This window comes from Trachypithecus francoisi, unplaced genomic scaffold (genome assembly GCF_009764315.1).
Source record: "Trachypithecus francoisi isolate TF-2019V2 unplaced genomic scaffold, Tfra_2.0 Lachesis_group11, whole genome shotgun sequence".
Classification (NCBI taxonomy): domain Eukaryota; kingdom Metazoa; phylum Chordata; class Mammalia; order Primates; family Cercopithecidae; genus Trachypithecus; species Trachypithecus francoisi.
The window spans coordinates 58,587,040-58,611,101 of record NW_022681456.1 but is presented as its reverse complement, the minus strand read 5'-3'; the positions used below and the strand labels follow the sequence as shown (position 1 = coordinate 58,611,101).

At 37.6% G+C, this 24,062-nt stretch overlaps 1 protein-coding gene across 7 annotated transcripts in view; it reads right to left on the bottom strand.

Annotated features, from left to right (window-relative positions):
• Window positions 1–23,417, bottom strand: part of KCNC2 (potassium voltage-gated channel subfamily C member 2) — a 170,477-nt gene extending 147,060 nt beyond the window's left edge. For 4 of the 7 annotated variants that reach the window (XM_033221241.1, XM_033221243.1, XM_033221242.1 and 1 more), the window contains exons 1-2: window positions 22,790–23,417; window positions 20,879–21,584 (exon numbers count right to left, since the gene is read on the bottom strand). In XM_033221241.1, coding sequence (XP_033077132.1) covers window positions 20,879–21,565 — 687 coding nt within the window. In that variant the 5' untranslated portion in view covers window positions 21,566–21,584; window positions 22,790–23,417. Of the gene's footprint in view, window positions 1–20,878; window positions 21,585–22,789 lie in introns of those variants that run through there. The other 3 variants (XM_033221246.1, XM_033221247.1, XM_033221244.1) reach the window with 3 other exon arrangements.
• Between the last annotated feature and the right edge of the window lie 645 nt (window positions 23,418–24,062).

Below are 24,062 nucleotides of genomic sequence, written 5' to 3'. Positions count from 1 at the left end.
ACTTTACTTTTTAGTTGTTGATACCTCTTAGTACATTAGGATGTCATTTAATCAAAACCTTCAAATGTCTTGAATAATGTCCAAACTCAAAAACATACAGTGTTGAGCTAAATCCTTATTCACCAAATTGATATCTTACATCTCAGTCCTTCAGTTTTACATGAAAAAGTAAATCCAAGTATAATTTTCCCTTTATTAGCCATCTTAACACAGTTACTGCGATGTATTACTCTAAAGTAATGACATTAAAAATACACATATCAAAATTCAGATAAACAATGAAATGACCTCTTCCTTAAAAGAAAACGCCCTAAGAACAGTACTTTACAAAAGACATTCCATGAAACTGGATGTTTTCAGAAATTGGCAAATTTGTAAGATAAGCACTTTCCCTTTTTGTTTTAAATGAAATTTGTAAGAGGCTTGAAAACACAATGTGCATTGTAAATTTACAAGTGGAGGTAGTGTGTGTGACTCAGTGCCCAAATGGAATTTGTATTTTATGAGCAATATCTCAAAGGACTTGTGTACTGAAGAACACATTTCTGCTTTAAGAGACTACACCCTTAAGATGGCATTGCCATTATTTAAAACATGTTTGGAAGTCCTCTATTGGAACTGACTTCAAAAGACAATTTACCAAACACTGGAAAATCAGTCTCATTGAATTACAGTTATAGGATATGCTCTTTTGTTCCAACCTTTTTCTTTGTCCCAACATTCTCAGATATCTTCCTTCAACTGTTTGTTCCTCACTTACTGAATTATGGGGAGCTTACAATAGTGCAGGCTGGCACTGCTAGGGAGGAAAATTATTTGCAGAACAGATATAGTGAAGTCCAAAGAGAGTGATTGTAGGACCCAGTTAAATGTAGTGGCCAGAAGCAACCTTACTTGGAGTATATTACGGAGCAGACTGTAATTTAAGTTTAATTGCCCATTTACTATTGCCTGTCTGAAAATATCACAAGTCACACCATAAATGTAATAACCTGATGACTACAAATGAAAATTATGAGAACTCAAATTGCCAGAAGTTAAGAATGCATATACAATGTATTTAAAAATACACCTGTAACAAAAAGATGGATTTCTATACAGCACATAAGTAGTTACTGAGTTTTCATCAGAGTTTTGCCTTTGTACATAATTACTTAGTAATAATTAAAAGCCCTCTTTTTGTCATAGTCAAACCTTGTTTCATGAACATATACTAGGAACAGACTATCAATATGCAAACAGTAGAAGTTGTATAAGCAACAGTAAACATAGAAATAGAAGGTCATTTGAAGTATGTTGGTCCAATAATGTTTTAATGAAAATGCTATGAAATTTCACCGTTTCTTAGCCCTAGGACCACAGAAATCACCTCTGGCAAGGACCCAGCCATGTCTGCTTTGTTCTGTCAGTGTGCTACTGGATGGCCAGAGGAGTTATCTATCTTTATTTGAGCACTGACTATTTCAAAAATTAGAATTAGAGTTACAGTAGACTCTCTACAGCACCATAAATATGTCTAGTTGGAAAATTTTGTGTACAGGACTCATGCTAAAACAGTGAGAAAGACTGCAATGTAAAACCACCAAAAGTGTCTTTCTGAATTCACTTTAAAACACAATATAGAGTTCTTGGATTTAGCAAATAAAAATAGAATTTCCTTATTGAACATTGGGAATTTCAGGTAAGAAACAATTTTTAGCATAAATGTGAACCAAAATTTAGTATAGATTCTTATATTAAAAATATTTATTTACTATATATCTGAAATTGATAGTTAATCTGGTATCATACTTTATCTGGCAATGTATCTGTAAAAAAATAACAAAGTGGCCAGGCGCGGTTGCTCACGCCTGTAATCCCAGCACTTTGGGAGGCCGAGGCAGGTGGATCATGAGGTCAGGAGATCAAGACTAGCCTGGTCAACATGTGAAACCCTGTCTCTACTAAAAACACAAAAAATTAGCTGGGTGTGGCGGCACATGCCTGTAATCCCAGCTACTCGGGAGGCTGAAGTAGAATCACTTGAATCTGGAGTCGGAGGATGCAGTGACCCGAGATTACACTACTGCACTCCCTCCAGCCTGGCGACAGAGTGAGGCTCCATCTCGATCGATAGATAGATAGATAGATAGATAGATAACAATGTGACACACTATAATAGCCCAGGAAATTTAGGACAACAATAAACAACATGGCAAAATCCAGAAGGGTTTGTATCAGTCAAAATAACTGTTGAGGAGAATAGTTAAGAGTCGATGATCATAGTAACTTGTGCTCAAGCTCTAGAAATGAAAATAGTGAATATTGACAGGATTAGGGAAATTTTAAAACTCCCTTCAGCTTGAAAGTTAGTTGGTGCAGGCATTGTCTCTAACTAGGGAAATTACATTAGCCAAGAATCAGTCCACCCATAATGTTCTGAAGACTGGGAGCTACTTTCTAAGAGGGATGAACCCTACTTCTGCAACAATATTATTTCTCAGTCATTAGTGTTTTGATAGTTCAGAAGGTGAAGAAAGTTACGACCAGGTTACATTCTCTAAAACCAGCAGTGTAACAGAGGACCTGGGGTATTCCTGTGCATTATTCCTTATCATCTGACAACCATTCCAAGGAGTCACAGAACTGAGGGAAGAAAGGAGCTTACGGTTGCTTGCCTTGGAGATGCATCTGTAAGTTGAAGCAGTAGAAGGCTTTGGTGTCTGGCTTGCTGAAAAGTGTACTTTTCCACCTAAAAGGCAGTCGATCCGCCAGTCTGTTAGGAAGACACTTCTGTGAGTACCTACTGTGTACCAACCTGTGCTAGGCATCAGTAATTCATTACACCTGTGCTAGGCATCAGTAATTCACTAAACCTGTGCTAGGCATCAGTAATTAAACCTGTGCTAAGCATCAGAATTCATTAAACCTGTGCCGGGCTTCCGTCATTCACTACTTGTCTCCTCTGTACCACTTGATCTTTCATTCCCTACACCCCATTCAGAGAAAAGTAGGCAACGGTATCAGGAATGTTGTCTATCTTCATTCTACACAGGGTTCATATCTAATGCAATTACAGTCAAAGCAGCAATAGAGGGTTGTCAGCTGCGCTCTGCAACCTATTGGCAAAAAATACAATTATCTTCAAAACTGTCTCCTATAACCTTGTGGATTTTCTACCTATGAGCCAATGAAAAAGAGGCTCTTCTGTCCCCACCTCTCGCCAATGCAAAAATCACTTGATAAATACCACCAGGTATTAGACTAAAGATTTTGAACATTAGCCTACCATTAAGCTTGATATAGTAATAGCTACGATTTATAGAATGCTCACTTTATGTCAGGCAGTCTGCTATGCACATTAAATATGTTATCTCATTTAATCCTCATAATACCCATTTATGAGGAGGTTTTATTACAAAACTGAAAAAGAAACTTAAATCATCCATGGTCATACAACTATATGTTGTAGGGTCATATCCTTTGATTGTCCCATAACTACCTCTCTAGGCCCTCTTTCAATAGCTCCCCGTAGCCCTTTACCTCTGCTCATGCCTATCTTCTTTCAGTTCATTTAATTTTCTTTGCTGTCATCTCTAAGACCTCTATCCCACTAATTATTATTTCTTAAACACCCCTTATCTCCTTTGGCTAAATTCTATTCCTTTACATTTTAGTGTTTTGAGAGTTCAGGAGGTGATGCTCTCAATTAAAGGTTATGCTCTCCTTGGGGCCTTTCCAGATCCAAGATTTTGTTTTGGGATCTTGTCTGTGCTCACAGCATAGAAATGTTTCTATCCTCTTTGTTTGCCTATACTTTATTATTTCTAAATATTAGATAGCAGGTTTTAATAAACAAAATTGTACATCCAAAACTTGTGTACTAAGCTAACTTTCATATGTGAATGCAACAGAAAGATATCCTTGGATATATGAAGACACACAAAAATATATCATATTCAAACTATTTCTTAGTTCCATAAAGAAACTGGAAAATATATAGCATATCACAAAGAGATGTTTCCAAATTGACTCCAGAGAAAATAATTTCAGAAAAGTAGTAGGAGTAATTAAACAGGTACAAATATGACTGAAAATAATGACCACAAAAGTAATTACAAATTATATGTATATAGTATAAATTAAAAGATACAAGATATAGACTAGTAATAACTATTATAAATTATAAACTGAATTATCATTTATATATGGCATATCCACAAGTAAACTAAAACAATAAGTTTAAATACTATTTCAATCAATAAGAATTCAGCAAGATAACTATACCTATGATTAATGTCCTAAAAGTAGTAGCTTACTTATATGCCATCAATGGCTAAAGTGTAATGGACTGCAAGATACTATTCACAATAACCACCAGGCATAAAATATTGAGGAATAACATTTAAAATGAACATGTAGGACCTATATAAAGTAAACTATGAAATTACTTTTTGAAATCTAAAACCAGATTTAAACAAATGAAAAGGTACTATGTTATTGCCTGTGAAGGTTAAATTTAAAAAAAAAAAAAGCCTATATGCCCTCATGGATATAATTATCTTAGAGAAAATGAAATAACTAGGCCGGGCGCGGTGGCTCAAGCCTGTAATCCCAGCACTTTGGGAGGCCGAGACGGGCGGATCACCAGGTCAGGAGATCGAGACCCTCCTGGCTAACACGGTGAAACCCCGTCTCTACTAAAAAATACAAAAAACTAGCCGGGCGAGGTGGCGAGCGCCTGTAGTCCCAGCTACTCCGGAGGCTGAGGCAGGAGAATGGCGTGAACCCGGGAGGCGGAGCTTGCCGTGAGCTGAGATCCGGCCACTGCACTCCAGCCCGGGCTAGAGCAAGACTCCGTCTCAAAAAAAAAAAAAAAAGAAAAGAAAATGAAATAACTAAACTAAATTTTTAATAGTCTATGGGGAAAAAAGACCATTTTCTTCCTCAGGTTATTCAATATTTTCTCAATTTTCCATTGTAAGAATATTTAAATTTATGATTTAAGAAAACTTTTTGTTTTAAAAATTATTTAACTATAAAGACACCTCATCTTGAAACCACAAATTCATTCTAATAGTCTGTTTTGAATATTATAATCTATTTTATAAATTTATTTAGTCTACTATCTCACAATGGTTTTTCCTAAAACAATATAGATTTACCTAATCTCTATAATATTATAAATGAAGACTTTTTTTCATTCTGTCTATTTGCATGACCGCTATAATGTACCTATGCTTCTTTAAACACCTTTCTCAGTCCTGGTATTTGCCACAGCTCAGATGGACTATCTGGGCATAATTTGATTTTACATGTAATAGTCTTCACAGCATTTGTTTGATGAAGTATATTCTAGATAGAATGTGGAAAAATTCACCTTTGGATATTTCTAATTTATTAAATGAAACAAAATAACAACCGTGTGATAAATAGGAATTCTTTTTTTCCTGCGCTCCTTGTCTAATTTCCTTGCTGCCGCAACATCCATTCTTCAGCATCTTTTCCTAGGACAGGGCATCCTTCTGTGAAGGCCTCATTTCCCTGTAATTAGCAGGACAATCAGTGCCATCTATTATTGTTAGTCAGAAGCTTCTCTACATAATGGGGACTTAGCATTTGGTCCCACCAGCGATGTTTCTGTGTAAAAATTTAAAGTACACTAATATGTAAATATTATTCCAACTTAATGGTGTACTTTCTATGGAGACTCAGAGACATTTGTTAAGCCATCAAAGTGCATGGTTCTTACAAATGTATTCTCAGTGGGTATATAACAAATTAAGTGTCACCATTGTCCGAGTGATCCTTTTCAAGAATTTTTCTTTTACTGTAAGTCTAAAAAGCTTCTTATGGCAATGAGAAAATCCCACATTATGCTAGGCTTCTAATTTTCTCAGTAGGATTGTGTATGTATTTGGGGACCAGAATACATTAAAAAGTGGGAAAGGAAGGTGAGCTCAAATAAAAGAAGAAGCATTGCCTTTGTGGGGAAGAATCATAGAGAAATACATCATTGTAGGCAAGGAAAATCACAGAATTATTCAGATGGTGATAAAAACCTAAGCTTTAGTAATCTATTGCACAAAATGGTGGCCATAATAAATAATAATGCATTATATATTTCAAAATTGCTAAAAGAGTATATTTTAAGCATTTTCACCACAAAAATTGAGGTGAGAAATTTATTCATTAGCCACATTTAATTATTTTACATTGTAAATATATATCAAAGTATCACATTGTACCCTATAAATATCTACAATTTTTTTAAAACCTAGCAAGAAAATAACCAGACACTGTTAATAACTCTGGGTAAAAACAACAACAACAACAAAATAGTGTTCCTATATACAAGTTTAAAACTATTATGAACAAGAGGCCTATACACATATAGTCAAACTCTAGCTGAAGATAGCAAATTTATCTTCTTACCCAAATGTTATTTAAAATGGTGAAAAATAATCACAGGGATGAAAAGTTATTATTGGACTAGAATACTGAGATATAAAGCAAGCAGGATGAAAATAAATATACAGATTGGAAGTGGAGTAATGTAATTCAATATAGGTACAGGAGAGAGTATTTTTTGGGATTGGTCCTTTTCTTCCCAAGGAAATCTGGAGGAGCCTCAAATTCAGAGGCAACATGTACTAGGAGAGGGAACTGGCTATGGGACAACTGCTTAGAAGGTCTGGAATTTCTTTCAGTGTCTGGCTATAGAATTTGCCCTTAGAATATAGCTAGCAAGAACAGCTCTATAAATAGAGTAGGGAATCAACAGAAGAGAAGACAGTTCTAAATTAGGTATGTTGGTGTGATAAAGAAAAGTGGAGCAAACTCTAAGGTACCTTCATATTTCCTCAAAGTGCATGGAGAAAAAGAAAAAGGAAAGATAACCCCATATTGATTGAAATGCTCCAAAGTTCTATCTCCAAATAAAACTTCCTTTTTTAGACCTCCACAGTACCCCAATTTGCTCACCTGCTCCTATCCACCCACCCGGAAGGGAATCCTCTGTTCTGCACCATCCTGCCAACCTACCCACAACACACTATATTCACCCAACTCTCTTTCAGAGGAAAAGTTATCTGAAGAGAATCAATAGTATAAAATGCAACAACCAAGACAAACAAATGAAAAAGAAATTTCATAGAGGGACTAGAGTTAATGCCAGAAATAAAATAGAATTTAAAGAATTTTCTAACTAGTATCTTCAGAAAGATTCACAAAGACATTACAGTCATTAAGTTACAATACACAGATATGAAAAAAAAGAGTAACCAGAAAATAAGAAAGATTCCCTGAATATTGCAAATGTATTGTCAAAATGGAAAAATTAGGGTACTGGGTTCAATAGTGTCCCTCAAAATTCATGTCTATCCCAAACCTCAGAATTAAATTTTAGCTAACTTAACAATTAGTTAAATCAAAATGGAGCTATACTGGGCTAGATCAGGACATAATCAGGACACAATCCAATTGACTATTGTCCTGATAAGAAGAGAAAACAGAGACTCATACACTGAGGGCAAGGTGAGGCCAGGGGAATGGGATCATCATGTGAAGATGGAGATGCATCTACAGCCAAGAAACACAAAGAAACTCCAAGAATTGCAACCACCAGAAGCAGACAGTGAGTCATGAACCAGATTATCTTTTAGAACCAGTAGAAGAAACCAAGTCTGCCAAACTAGCCTCCAAAACTGTAAGAAGATAGGTGTCTGTTGTTTTAAGTCACCCCTTTGAAGTCATTTGGTTGTGGTGATTCGTTATGGAAGCCCTAGGAAATTAATACAGTTAACTAGTTAAGTGCTATAATCCAATGTCTATAAAATTATGTGGAAACTCAGAGAAAGAAATTAACTGCTTGGGAGGAGGTGTTAAAAAATATTTGATAACCAGAGAATACATGTCTTATATCCAGGAATGGCAAAAAAACAAACAAACAAACAAAAAAACAAATTGTGATTTGAACATAACTACACTTTTGGCAGTGGAGTTGTAAGGAAAATGACTAGAAGCATAGGTGGTAACAAGGTTCTGAAGAGCCATTCTATGGAATCTTAATATGTACTCAAGGAAAATGGATAAAGTTCTTTTAAAACAAGAAAATGGTGTGGTATGTTTGTGCCTTGGAAGGAATGACTGCCTTGTCTCTGAAGTCAGCACCTTCCCAGTTTAATACCTGTTTTCATTTTTATTTTTCTTCCTCACTACCTTTGCTCTTTCCTCTACTTTTTGACAGTGAGTTTTATGTAAAGCAATTTTCCAAGGAGTATTTTGAACTTCAAAACCACATCATCATTTTCCTTTAATCCTAGTTCAATTCAAATTTCTAGTTTTGGAATCCACATGAACTTCTACATGGGACAGGCAGTTCTGTTTCATAGAAACCATGCAAAAGCTAATATTATTTTTTGGGGTTTTAAATAAAGTAGTAGCAATGTAAAGCCTGTATTTCTTGTACAGAGGATTGCTTATCTCACTAACTTGTTATGATGGTGAATTACAATAACCAAAAATCTTAACTGGCATACTCAGCATCTAATTTCACAACCATAAAACCTGTGAAGTAGCCTTCTATAATTAAGTAATTTATACAGAAATATAAACGAAAAAATCACAAAATATAATACCAAATATTATCGTGTTAAATCTTGTAAAAGAATAACTAACTATTCATGAGCCAGATACCCAAAACGTAACCATTGAATCTTGAATGAGGAAGAAGTCATAAAGTTTCTCTTGTCCCATAACACAAACAGAAACCAAGGGAACATTCTTGACTTTTCTTGTTGCCTCATTCACTCCTACCTAATTAGTCAAAACTCCTCTTCAACTGTGTCCATTTTACCATTTTACTTCATTCCTCTTGCTACTGTCTTATTTCAAGGTTCAATGTTGTCTCCTACCACCTGTGTTACTTCAGTAACACACTAAACTGTGGCCCTCCTGAAAAACTTAACACTCACCCGCTCCAACGCAATCCCCTCTTCAGCTACAAAGGTTTCAGAAAGATATTCCCAATTACAAATCTGTTTGCTGGTGCTCTTAAAATCCTTCACAATCTCTCCACTACCAGCAGAGAAAGACCAGAACTTCTCAAGAGAACTTATCAAGCATTCCCAGCCAACCTCAGGGTCTGTCTCCTGTGTACCTCCCCACCCCTTGCTCAAAGCTCCAGTGGTATTTAATTACTCACAGTACCTCAAACAGGACAAACAGTCCATGCCTTCCTTTCCTGTTGAAACTATTTAAGCTCTTCCCACTGTCTGAAAAATCTATCTCCTCTTCATCCTGTGGTACCAATGGATTGGAAAATTTTTCCAATGCTAGCAAAGCTGTGTTAACCTCCAAATCACCCTGTGCTCACTTCTACTGCAGATATTATGACATTGCACTATCATCATCCTTTGGTTGTTTTCTTACAATAGACTACAAGTGTGTTAAGGGCTTGGAATATACCTTCACCTTGCCGCTTGGAATATGCCTGATTTATAATATGTATATTAAATATTATTTTAATTAATTACCATTTAATCATACATGAAATAATTACTTCTACAACTGCCCGGACAGATAGTCATTTAGAATCCACATGAAAAATCTCAGGGAAAGACAACTTATTTCTTCATGAACATTCTAAACACCAGAAAGCCTTCTTAAAGTAGGCTACTATAAACTCCTCACCTCCAGAAATGAGCAATGCTTGCCTCAAAGAATAATAACGTCCCGGGCCCAGTGGCTCAAGTTTGTAATCCCAGCACTTTGGGAGGCCGAGACGGGCGGATCACGAGGTCAGGAAATTGAGACCATCGTGGCTAACACGGTGAAACCCCGTCTCTACTAAAAAAAAAAAAATACCAAAAAAAAAAAACTAGCCGGGCGAGGTGGCGGGCGCCTGTAGTCCCAGCTACTCACGAGGCTGAGGCAGGAGAATGGCGGGAACCCGGGAGGCGGAGCTTGCGGTGAGCCTACATCCGACCACTGCACTCCAGCCTGGGCGACAGAGCGAGACTCCGTCTCAAAAAAAAAAAAAAAAAGAAAAAGGATAATAGCAATGATAATGTTAAGAGTAACAATAATACGAACGACATTTCTAGAACCAGGTCTGGATTCTTAACATAAATGTGCTCTGTCTTTCCTCGTAGCACTCTACTGAGTCAGACACTATTATTTTCTTCCTGGTCCAGATGAGAAAAAAGGAGGCTTAGAGAATTCCCTGAAGAAAAGACAGCAAGCAAGTTGTTGAGTCAGAATTCACATTTAGCATATTCAGTCAAGTCCTTAACACTAATACACTAATTCGCTTCCATCTCAAAATCAACTATCAGAAGTCAGCCAGTTAGTTTCTTAACCCCTTCACTCTAAGAAGACATGCAATTAAAAAAACAACTATATAACTTTATTTTTAACTTTTTTCCAAATTCTTCCATCCAGGAAACTCTTTTGAGAGACAACACCTGTTAACATCCTACTGGACTACAGGTAACCAGTTCTAATACTGGTCTAAGCTTGATTTTTCTCTTAATTCATTGTTCAATTGTATTTGTTTTCTCTGCAGTCGTAGCAGAGTACTGGCACATAGTGAGCAAGTAGCCAGCTGTGCTCAAAACACATTCACCTGATCTGAGTCATACCCAAATCCCACTGAATTAGGATCTCTGGGGCAAGACCTGATTTGTACAATTTTAGTCATCATCTTAGGTGATTCATAGGCACATCCAAATTTGTGAACTGCAAATTTTAAGTAAACTGATAAAACAGTGTCTATTGCTGTCCTGGACTGAGAGGCTTACATCTAAGCAGGATATCTTATATATAAGCCCAGCGGTCCCCTCCTTCCCAATTTCCACTCTCCCTGTTCTCTCAAGCCTGTTCTTCTGTCTTTGCCACGTTTCATGCCTTCAGATTTTTTTATTATTCAGTGTTACATGACATGATATTCCCCGTTAAGCCTTCATGTTTGCTCACTATTCCATTGACCTTCCCCTTGATTTTTGGAAAATGCCTACTTATCTTATGGGAGTTAACCAAACTGTCATCTCCTTCATATAGGAGACTTGTTTCCTCCTTAACCTGCGTGTCTACACTATATGAATGTCTCTACTATATCACTTAGTGCACTACAACTGTGAATTTATAGTTCTTCTTTTCCTACTGAATACAAGTGTCGTGAAGGCAAGTGCTAAATTTTAATCCATTTTGAATTTTGCATTTTGCATTCTTAGAACATAACCTAGTTCTGGCCAACAGTTGAAATTCAATAGTTGTCAACTAAGAGATTCAAAAGCATTAGAAACTTTGACGCTTTTTTTCTCTCCCAGTTTGTTTAGTTAAAGGAGAATGTACAAACTCTGACAACAACATGCTGCTTTATCATCCAATCAGTGCGGGCCAATGTAGAGGAAACACAAAAGACTATATTGATAAAGAAACCCAGCACCGAAGTACAACGTCGAGTACTCTGGCAACTGCACTTACATCTAAAAAACAAGTGTTACTAAGAAATCACCTATGATAGATAAATCAGAGATAAATTGAATCAATGATGAAAAAATTGAAAAAGAATCAAATTTTTTAAAACATTCACTAAATTTTAAAAAATCTAGCAACTGATAGCATGTACATACTACAATTAAGAATTGAATAGTAAATTTATAGAAAAAAAATGAGGCAATTAATTAAAGACAACCCTGTTTTTGCATCAAGTCTAATCATTTTTGAATGTCATTAAAGCCTAATAATACATTAAAATGTGTTTGATCCTGTTAGTTTGCTTAAATTCTATATTTCTAACGTCGCACTCTAAGTATTAAACTACAGTCAACAGTATGTGCCTGGGAATTAAGCATAAGTATACAGCATGCAAATGATACAAATATGAAAGTTGCTCAACTTTGATGCATCCACTAATTATTTTAGATGATAGTGATAGGTTCATTCAGGCCTAATTATAAAGTTATAATATATTTAAAAAATTAAAGATAACTGCTGGGTTAGATTCTGTTTGTACAGACAAAGGCCAGTTAATGTTCTATTCTGCCCATTTCCTACTCAGTCTACTTGGTTGCATTAGAGCATTCTAGTAACTCATAATATTCCTCTCATTGCTCCCAAAAGAAGCCTAAAAGAGAGAAGTAGAACAACTTAAATGATAAGTCAAACTGTAATAACTGTATTGTTATGCTTTCCTAAATACCAGTTTTGCTACTTTTATCTAAAAATTAATACATCAACATCAGTAAGGAAGCTTGTTACTGCAATGATTATTATGCCATAATTTCCGGTACAATTATTATACAATATTCACTTTTAGCAGATAGCATTTAATCCTAAGTCAATAAACTTAAAAGCACCGAAATCAAGAACCCCATATCTGAATTTCTATTCTATAATGTGCAAGCATAGACACAAATTTTACATAAATTCTGAATAATGTCTGGCCCTTTCAAGGAGCCCAAAATGATAAAAAACTCAAAAAAATGAATTTACATTGATCCAAATAGTTTTTGCTTAAACATAATTTATAAACATGTAATCTTACAGAGTTAATTAATATTATTTGAATATATGGACAATGTTATTTAAATCACTACATTTTATAAAAGATGTCTTTGCATTTTATTATTTACTAAACAATTTTAAAATCCTGGATAAAATATTGGTATAAAATAAGAGAATTTATGCACCCAAAAGTTGATTATTTTTTCTATCTTGGTCTTTCATCGTAGACAGCTCAAAGGAAAACACCTTTCACTGCTAAGACTAAGTTATAGAAAAAACTGTCGAGAAAGACTATCTTTGCCTTTGCTCCAATTTTTAAAGATGTCTATAGCACAGTCAGATATTGTTGAAGAATGGCAAAGCTCTAAGATTTGATAGCACACCAACCGGGGGCTTCAAACAAAGAATGAAGAAGACACTACTTAAGTGTCTGCATGAGATTTTCTGGACACATACAGCATTGAGGAAGTGTCAGTTTAGCAAGATGTTGGTATTATTATCACCTTTCAGGAAATTACTTGACTTTCAGTCAAGTAATTGCAGTAATTATGGAGTATTTTTGCCCAACATTATCCATAACATTTTGCCCCAAGTTCTTCTGTTTTAATTTCTATAAAATGTATTTTCTGGGACACTCCCAAATTATAACATTGCTTTACATTCCCATCACACCATATTTGGCTTACTGTTCATTAAAGAATGTTCAGGGAAATTGTTTTTTCTGTATTGTATTTACTGACCTTACAACATTTAACTTTGTTTACAGATCTCCAATAGCTCTAAATGCTTTTCTCTTCAATTTACCAGTTATCCCCGGGAAAACCCACCATGACCTGGTTATTTACATTTGAGAAGATGATGTTCTATTGCCAATAGGTTGAACCAGTGTTGCATTAAAAATAAATAAATCAAACAAGAGTAGAAAAATATATTATAAAAGACATATACACAAAAGGGTCAAAGGAAAAATAGGTATCTTATTTCTTAATTATCTATATCTTCTGGCTCAGCTTGGGAGGTAGGCTCCCGCAGGTCTTCTCACAGGTGTTACGAGCTGAAGGGGAAAAAGGGGGTTAAGTGCATAAGCAGGTTAGTTTTAAGGCTTTAAAGGAAGTAAGACAATAACATGTAAAACTAGTGGAGAAGGCAGCAATGGAAGACTGCAACTGGAAGGGAATCTTGAAAATAAGGCAAATCCTTAAAATAATGACAAATTTCTGATATTGTTGAACAGTAAGACATGGAAGGGGTCAGAGCCTATCCTTCCTAACAGTCTTGCTGCTTCCCAACAGCTAAAATTTGTGTATTTAGTGTTAAACACAGTATAAACTAAGCAATCAAAATTGAATAGAATGAACACTTAATCAGAAATCACAAGATCTAAATACTAGCCCTGCCATTGTCACTAACTTGTCATGGCTGAAACATGTCAGTTGTCTCCTCTGTGAATCGAGGCAATTGTGCCAGATGATTGCCAATTTTCTTCCAGTTCTAATCAGCATAAACACCGGAAGTCTATCACATATTTCTTCACCAATTTCACTAATATAAAATATATTTTGGACACACATAATAACATGCACACACGCACTTCTCAATCAAAACTTTAAATTATGTTCCCACAAGTCGATCCCATATCTTACTCACATGCAAATTTTACAAATATATTCCCTGAGTATGTATCTGTATTATAACAGTGAATATATATTCTTTTTATGTAGATACATATACCCTAAAATAGAAAAAATATTTTCTCAAAAGAGAAATATGGAGCACTATACACTATACATGCACATTCATTTTAAATACTCTTCACTAGTCAGCACATTAAAATATATCTTAATGAACATATGAACATTATGAACAAAATATAATTTTGACTTATGAAGTGTGCTAGACAGCACACTATTTTCTATGTCTATTCTGATAGAATGGGTTATGAAAGAGATTAGAATTGAATAATTTGACACTATTTTGTAAACACTTAAATGTGTTAGGCATAGTGTAAGTCCTCAAGAGAATAAGACTGTCCCTTTTATATAAAATACGAAAAGGGGGAAAACATGGTGTTGTTGACAAGATACTTTTCAAGTGAAAATAAGACTGAGATTATCTAATCAGTTACCCTTGCAGGTGGATGGATATACACCTGCACTGAATCTTAGACCTAAGAAATGACAGAGCTTATCATCTTTATGGGTCTCATGACAGAGCTACAGCAAAATGATTTCCTGAGATCAATATGTGGTTGAGAGAAAGCTGTTTTCAATGGAAACAGGAAGCTGGGAGCTAACCTGTTTCTATGGTAACCACAGCAGTAGCTACCCAACAGCTGTAGGGGGAAAAAAGGGGGCAGAAAGTTACAAATGAAAATTGAAACAAAACAAAACAAAAAAAGATTCTGGTTTACCTTATTAGTGTGATGGTCCTTGGAGTGCAATCAGAATGGGCATGAACATGTTGTCCCTTCCTCTTTCCCCCAGAATCTTTAGCAATAACTATCCTACAAACCTCAACATTTTAGAGCTGAAAAGAACTTTAGACACTCTCTAGTCCAATGTGTCATCTCAATGTTTGTGTTTTATTTTTCAGAATAAAGCAAAGAAAATCAAGATTCAGGAAGATGAAGTAAATTCTCCAAGGTCACACATTAGTGCTGGAGCATCGGTCTGATAGGTCTCATTTGTTTTTCAATTCTTTTTCCAGGTAATATCCAGTCCTGCTCTGTTCTCCTCCCAACACTCACATTCTATTCACTTTCCATGAAAATATTGACTACACAGTGTTAAGATTATTACCATCCCTCAACCTACACAGAAGGCAAAAAAGCAGTGCTTTTCTGTCTTAAAAGAATATCTTGACTGCTCTTATGACTATAAAGAAAAGCCCTTCATATTTCAACCAGAATTGAATTAAGTTTATGGAATATATTGATGATAATTTTTTGGACTATTTTGCCACTATATATTATCTTCTACAGATCTGTGTTTATCTTTAATGCTCTTTACTATTTTATTTAGACACATTTCTAAAGGTTCCCACAATAAAAAGAATATATGACTCAGAAGTTCAAAGAATACAAGACTTGAAAATCACATTTACTTTGTTTGTTGTAGTAAAAATTGATGGTAATGATAAACATTTTCAAATGGGCAATCTACAAAAAGGTTGATCTATACCTTCCTTTTCAGTTATTTTGAAAATAAGCTTACTGACAAAGATAAAAACTTTCCTTGTCTTTTATTTAATTTTGTCAACTCAGTTCTACAAATGAGCTCTTAGCAAAATATTACAGAAAAGGTCATACCTAATTTATCCAAGTACATTCACTTTTTGCACACCTACTGTCCAGCCATAAATCAGGTCACCTCGTGTGTATATTACTAGTATATATATTTAATTGGCAATTAAATTTACTTGATTATTTTAGTGTTCAATTAAATCAGGTACTCTGATTCTATCCAATGCTCAGAATACAAGCATAAAATTAAATTTATTTATAAACCTTTTAACTAGTGGCCCTGAAAAGGTGAAAAGACACTTAAATGCTTAGGTGGAAAGTGCAAACATACTGTACTATTATAGCAGACTCTTTTGAAGAATATGAAGTTTGGGTATGCATTGTCATGTGGTTGGTCATGACTTGTAATTAAATGGAAATAATAAAATAAACTTGGCCACACACCCAAATAGTTCAATTGTTGTTTGATATAAGTACAGTCTTCATTATATTGTAAGGTGAGAGCCTGTAAGTCATTGTGAAAACAGAAAAATGAAGAATTAAAGATCCTAATATTTTGTAATAAAATAAAGACCAATAATACCTTAACATCATCATTTCTAAAAGGAATATGTTACTGCATGTGTCAAGCAATATTCCTATGTGAGATTTTTTTTTTTTTGAGGAAAATTCATTTTTAACACCTCTAGAATTTTATTTGCCATAATCTTGTTATTTTTATTTAATAGATAATGCCCTATAATTTTTTATTATAAATAGAGAGGTGAGCTCACTGAAGGCAAAGGACTATATCTTCTTCATGCATTCCTAGTATTTTTCATAGTTTCCAGTCTACAGTGAGTACATAATCAATATTCATTGAATAAATGAATTTTCTAAAATTTTAATAATTGACAATATTTTATGAATAAGCTATATTTAGCCATCATTTAATTAGAGCCACTCTTACCAAACAAGACTTAATACATTTTCTTCCTTTAATCTTAATATATCATTCAAATTGTTCCTACACCTTATTATAATTTTTAAAAATCAAGTGCTACATTTAATACTAGCAAATATTTATTTAGATCATTTCTTTCTTGTTTTGTTTTGTGGCTTGGGGAAGAGGAAAAAGTGGCCCATACAAAGTAAATGAAATATTTGCAAATTTGAGTCTAATGCTAGAAATTAAAATTTCCATGTTAATGGCTTCTAAGGAGTATGTTTTAGCAATGCTGTAGAAATAATCTATAATGCTAATAATGTGAATTATTTTCAAGATTTAAAAAAGTATAGATTCACTATCATAACCCATGTATGATTCAGAAGGATTGTGTATGATATACAACCCATATTGTATTTCAACAATGGTAAATGAAATAAAGGTCAGGGGAATGTACGTGAAAGAGCTAGAAACACACCAAAAAGCCAACATCTTAAGTGGGGTTCCATGGCAGTTATTATTTTGTTTTTTCTTTCCTAAAATGTGCTTTAAAAGTAAAAAACAGAAGATAATCAGGTAATCAAAGGTATGCATAAATCACCAAGGAAGAGCCAACACTCTAAAACAGAGCTGAATTCAATCATCTCCCCTACCCTATTAAAAAGTAAGTGAAAGAAGAGAAAGAGAAACTTAAACCTGCTCTCAGCTGTTTAATATTCCAAACAGATTCTTCAAAATTGTCTTTTATTTTAGTATTTTGTCCTTATGTCATTTTTAAAAACTTCTAAAAATCTAGAAACTCTATCAAGGAATTTCTGCCTGGTGCCCATCCTCTTATATATGATACATTCTTCAAAGGAAAGCACATAGAAGCTTTACCTTTCTCTAACACTTACATATTAAATTGAAAATATACAGTGCATCACATTTTTACAAGTATATGTATGCATCCTTGCTTTTTACTATTTGTAAATATCACTCACTAGTATCAACAAAATAACCTCTCATTATTTTCCTGATCTCATTTTCTCCACAACAGGTTTCCATGACAACTTACATTTGAATTTTTATAAACTTCTATTTTTGAATACTATTCTTAAGAATAAAAACTTAAATGCATAAGATATAAACTTATTTACCAATTGAAATAGAACAATTTAGACCCCTCAAATATGTATTTACCTAATAAATGAAAAATCATAGAGGAGAGGGACATGCCAACCAAAAGAGAAGGCAAAAATGCAGGGTAGCAAAATCCAATTAATTATTCAGTTCCTATCACCGTTGTTTTTGTCTGTCATTTAAATCATAAAAGTTACAAACAAAGCACATCTATTATGTAACTGATCTAATCTTTTCAATATTGGAGAAAAAAGAAAATTGTGAAACAAGTATAATGAGTTGAAAAGGGAATTCAGAGAGTTAAAATTTTCATGTCAAATATTTCAATAAAAGATGAGCTAATGTTAAAAAGTAAGAGTGTTTATAAAACTTCAAATACTTCTATTAAGAATGAGACTTATGATAATAAGACAACTGAAGCAAACCACTTGATAATTGTTTTATGTGTCCTCAAATTGTGTCCATGCAAAATATAATTTCAGCTTGTGGCCTCCACATGTAACTCTATTTTTCAGACCAGTCAGATAACATTGTCAGGTTATCATCTTAACTAAAAGTGCTCAGGAAAAAATATTAAGTCACTTTTAAGTAGAATAGTGACTTACGATTACTTTTTTTTTAGCCAACCCCTAGTAATTTGAAAAGAGATTTCCCTGAAGACAAGACCCACAAAAGAAAGCCAAACATTAAACACTGACTGGTCAATAAAAATGGAAAGTTCAAACAGGATTCTTTTTAAGAAGTTAATTCAAGTCCCATATTTTTATTCTACTGTTGGGTGGTAAAGGGTAAAGATTCTAGGAGCGAAAGTCCTGGAATACGCATATTTTAAAACTCATAGATGACCTTTGAAAGTTAGGATTCTAGTGGATGTCTCATGCCGCATTAAATCTCAAGAGCAATGTGATCTGCAGAGATTTCACAATCCAGTCCAGTTATAATCAGTAGTTTTGTTAGAACGGGCCTGAGAAGAGAGTCATGAGACCTCTGGGATAATTTTGGCTTTGCTATTAACTTGATGTATAACCTTGGCCATCACTTAGCATTGGCAGTCTTCATTTTCTTCATCTACAATATGAAGGGTCTTAACTAAAAGTGACCTCAAATAAATTTTTCAGGTCTATGATTCTTAGCTGATTCTGTTTCTACTTGCCCTTTGACCTTGTTTCAGTCTCAATTTTGGTGTATTCTTTTCTCACCTAAAACAGATGCAGATCAAAGCCTCAATATTATTATAACGAAATATCATAATAAATGTTTTTTAAACACACAATTTTCAAGTCAATGCTTTATCCTTTTGACCAATAATCTATAGAATCAAATTTCATGGCAATGATAAAAGTTGAACACCTTCTTAAAGTTTTTGCTATGCAATCTGGCCTACAATAAAATGTATTATGTTACCATAAGGAAAAATAATAAAACATTCTGTCCTTTTGTAGCACATTATCTGGAAAAAGGAATCACACGATGGGCCTGAAAACAAATTCAGATTATCTTTTCAGCCACCAAATGGAAAGAGCTCTATAACACTCAGCTGGAATCCAAGAAACACAGATGCACAGATGTAATGGTCATGAGCCTGTGGTTTAATTTAAATAAATATGCACTTGTGGTTTTGTTTGGCTGGTTTAGTTTTTTTATTTATTTATTTATTTTCCTGAATGCCAACTCTGTTGTTGAATTTATGGCATGGCCTGAAAAAAAAAAAAAGATTTCCAAGTTGAAGCTATTAATTCTATGTTCAAATATGTTTATACAGGCATGCTAGAATTTATGTATGCATTTAAATACCAAATCTAAAAGAGTAGCAATGCTTTAAGTTGTCTCTTTCATATTCTATTTCACACTGAAAACAAAACACATCCACAGACTTCCAAAGTGTTATCAGAAGCACATCTTCTGACAAATTAGTAGATAGCTGCATAACATCTCAGATGCAGACACTTCTGACATACAGAGGAAGAAAATAATGAAGATAGAGCCAAAGTAAAGTTGCGAGAATTCCCATTCTGCCCATGGGGTGTCATTTCTGGGTGTCGGAAGCAAACCAGACACATGCAGTTGCAAAGATTTAACTAAATACAGTACTTTGTTCTCACGTATAATTAAAAACCGTTCACATACTGTGTAATTTGTGGTTATTTATATGTCTTTATTTCCTTTCAACCAGAGAAACCATTATTGGTTACCTTTATAATCTCTTCATGAGATTTTGAGGAATTAATTGGGAATGTCAAGGATTAAAGTTGAGCTGTCATTTATACTAGAACCCAAAAAAGAACACTGAGGCTGGAATCACAATATTAAAATTAAAATAAAGTTTGTTCCTATGTTAATTATTCAGATTTAGAGAACTAGGATCACCAAAGTGATTAATGGGTTAATGTATGTTCAACCTGTAAGGATCAGAGATACAGCCCAAAGAGAAAGGGACTAGGCTCAAAATTCCGTGTGTAAGTGGGCTCTCTGGTCAACTCACGGGAACAATCCTAGTATTCATCTCCCCTGGAAAGTGACAGGCCCAAACAATGTTCTGGAGATTCTCTTTACAAAATAAACCTCCTGGCAAATCTTTCCTCCCTCCATCTCCCCAGTCACATAGATACATTCCATTTCCCCTTCCTCTGTCCTCAGAATCAATCCCTAATTGGAGCACTGCTCTGGGTGAGTCAGATGTGAAGGGGCCAAACTGAAAATGTCAAATAGGGATGACCAGGAGGCCAGAAGAGAGATCTGAGCTACAGGAAAAGTTAGAACAAAGGAGTGAGGGAGAAATTCGAGATGAATCCTCATACCCGTTTCAGGACAAGGTCCAGAAGACGTGCACAGAGAAGTCGACATTTGCCCTGTAGGTCCCATCTGCTAAAGTAAATCCGTTTGAGTTGGGAGAAGAGGAGGAGAAACATGGGACTGGGTGGGGATGGTGGCCAGGGTCCCTGAGTTTACCCTGCAAAGGATGAGCCTCTAACCGCATCGCTAGGAAGCCCCGGGTCTCTTCTACCTCCATCCCTGAGGCCCTGGGGTGGAAAAGAACAGAAAGTTGGGGAGGGAGTTGGGAGAAGTTGAAGCAGCAGGGAAGGGGTCGATTCTGGCCTTACCCTGGCGGCTCTGGACGAGTAAGGGTCTTCGAAGAGGGCCCACATGCGGGGCTGCAGCCTCCTCCAGCGGCCAGATTTGCCGTCTGGGCCCCCGAGCCCCGCTGCGTCCTCGATGCCTAGCCTCTTGGCCGCCAGGTCCTCGTCGTCGCCGGGGTCGCCGCCAATGAGGTCGGGGGTCTCGAAGATGTCCAACGCCTCCTCGGCGTCGCGGTGCTGCCGGTAGGTCATCCAGCAGCAGGGCTCCACGTCGGTCTCGTCGATGCCCCAGAAGGCCAGCTCCTCCTCGAAGAGCGGCCCGCACACGTCTGCGGGGCAGTGCAGCTTCCCGGTGCGGTAGTAGTTGAGCACATAGGCGAAGACGCCCGGGTGCCGGTCGAAGAAGAACTCGCGGCCGCCCCCGGGGTGGTCGCTGGCCCTGCCGCCGCGGGAACTGCAGTTGCCCGCGCCGCCCTCGAAGCAGCCGCCTGGCCCGGGGGACAGCGGGGGCGCTCTCGGCGGCGGCGACAGTGGAGGTGGCGACGGCTGCAGCTTATCGCCCGCCGTGGTCAAGCAGTCGCCCGGGGGCTCGGAGGAGGCAAGAAGGGCCAGGCGTGTTCCAGGCAGGGTCTTGAGGGTGCTGCGGTAGGTTTCGTGCCGGGTACCCCCGACATTGAGGATCACCCTCTCGTTGTTCTCGATCTTGCCCATCTCTGTGACTCAGACATGACTGGGGGAAGGCAAACACAGCGCCGAGTTAAAGATCTTGGCCGTCAAAGACACACCAAGACCCCCATCACCAACCCAGAGCGAGTCCCGGGATGCAGGGTTGGCAGACAGCCATGGGGTAAAGGACCCTCCCCCGGAGGGGATCAGCGTCCAGCGTTGTCCCCGCCTCTTGCATCACACCTTTCCCAGGTTTCCAGAGAACTACGGAGACAGCAGTCCAAGTCTTTCTTGACCTTTCATGACACTGTTTCCCTTGCCTCCCGCTTTCCTTTTTTTGGCTCTGATCTCTTCTCCTTCATCTTTTCACCTTCCACTCTTCCTCTTTTCTGTTCCCTCTCAAGTCCAACCTGCTCCCAGCCCCTAACCCCCTCTCTGCCTCCCCAAACACCCTCTCCCTCCCTCTAAGCCTACTTTCTCCCCCTCCTTTTCCCCATTCTCTCCTCCTCCCCTGGTTGGCCTCTCACTCCCACTCTCCAAAACCCTCCTCTTTCTCCCCTTCCCCTAGCCTGGATGCAATTTCCTTAGGCAGGGGGTTTTCCTCAGGCAACTTGACAGTGTTGGGTGAGAGCACACCCTCTCCCCACCCTGTGAAGAGCCCCGATTCCACACCCACCCTAGGTCAACCCCGGAGCCCTCGCTACTCCCTAGCGCTCAGGCAGTGCCTTCTGCGCAACCTGTTCTAGGTTCACCTCTACATTTGCTCACAGACCATGCAAAAAGACCACGCAAAAGTCAGAGAAAAAAAAAATCTCTGCTGTTGCTTTTCACCTAGGAGACCTCTGACTTATTTCATCATTCAATTTCCTTTTCACACTATTATTATTGTTGTTGTTGATATTATTATTACTTGGGAAAGGAAACAACTAACTAGGATCCATCTTTAAGGATAGAAGTGATCAGTGCATCCCACCCATCCCCCTTCCCAAGAAAAACAAATCCCTTAGAGGGTGGAGGGTGGGGGATTTGCTTTCTAGGAGGGGCGAGGCTCGGGGAAAAGCTGCTTGGAGGCACACCCCCTGGGTCCCTGAGGTGGAAGTCTCGCTGACAGTGTTCCTGTTTCCAGCCTCCCAGCCACCTCTCCCCAGGGCTTCATCTCTACATATCTATTGCGGAAATGCGGAGCAGGGGGGATGCCTGCCTGCAGGGTCAACAAGCCCTTTCCAGGAAATCGCCCCTTTCACCACCCCCACCCCCATTTCCAGATACCTTAAGGAGACCGAGAAAAGTGATTCTGCTTTGGTTTCCGAGTGGACGAGGTTCTGTGGGCAGCGGGACTGAGTCTTGGCGCCCAGCTGAGCCGCCGTTCTCCGACGAGAAACTACTTGTTGGCGTTTTCCGGATTCAGGTGGTTGAGCCGCTTCTCTGGGCGCTGGGGTGGGGGACAAAGCCCCCGCCGGCCGCCGGTCGCGCTCCCCACCTTCATTCTGTGATCTGCGGATTTGCCAGTCGCCAACCTCCGCGCCCAGAGTCACCATCGCGCAGGGTTGGGCAAACCATGGAGCTCTGGGCGGGTCCAGCCGGCACTGCCCGACCCCACCAGGAGCGGGCAGATCGGCTGGCCGTGAATGGAGCGGAGACTGGCCGGAGGTCAGGAGAGCTCACCACTTGAAGATGAAGTCGCCCTGCTCCGATTCCATTTGCAGATTTTGTTTCTCCCCCAAATCAGCCGCTGCTGGAGCTGTCCCTTCAGCACCACTCGCCGTCAACCTCCCGCCGCCAGCCAAAGCACAGAGCTGGGGAAAGGGTGGGTGGGTCTGGAGAAGCTATGTTGTACCAACCAGGTTCACATATTTTTCTTCTGTGAAGCTCTGTCTCCACCCTCTCTGGAGCTTCTGCCTGCCTTATTTACACCCTACTCTCCACACCCTCTCTCTCTCTCCCACCCCTCGCCATGCCCCACCCCTCCCAACAAGTGAGAGAATCTAAAACCAATTGCATTTTTTTTTCTCAATGACAGCTGACCGGAGAGAGAGGTCTACTTACAGATGACAGTAAATATTGTTTCTTATGTCTTATGCATGCCTCTGGCTTGCTTTTTCAAATCAAATGTCAGTATCTAGCCACCACACCACTGTTACCTAAAGCAAAACAAGTTTTAGAAGTTTATCCCAGGAAGATAGTGCTTTACAAAGTACAAGCTCCAGTTTGTTTGTTTGTTTTGTTTTGTTTCATTTTGTTTTTTTGTCTGAAGCTGAAGAGAAAAGCCACAGATACCCAAGTATCCAAGTAATTCTCTAATAAGCCAATTTCACCCTTTCTCAAGTTTTCATTTCCCCTTGTATTCGTTTGCTAGGGCTGCCATAAGAAAGTATGACAAACTGGGTGGCTTAAACAACAGAAATGTATTGTCTCATGATTCTGCCAGTTTCAAACACAAAATTAAAGTGTTGTTAGGGTTGGCTTCTTCTAAGGGTTTTGGAGGAAGAATATGTTCCAGCCCTCTCTCCTTGGCTTGTAAATAGGCATCTTCTGCTTGTGC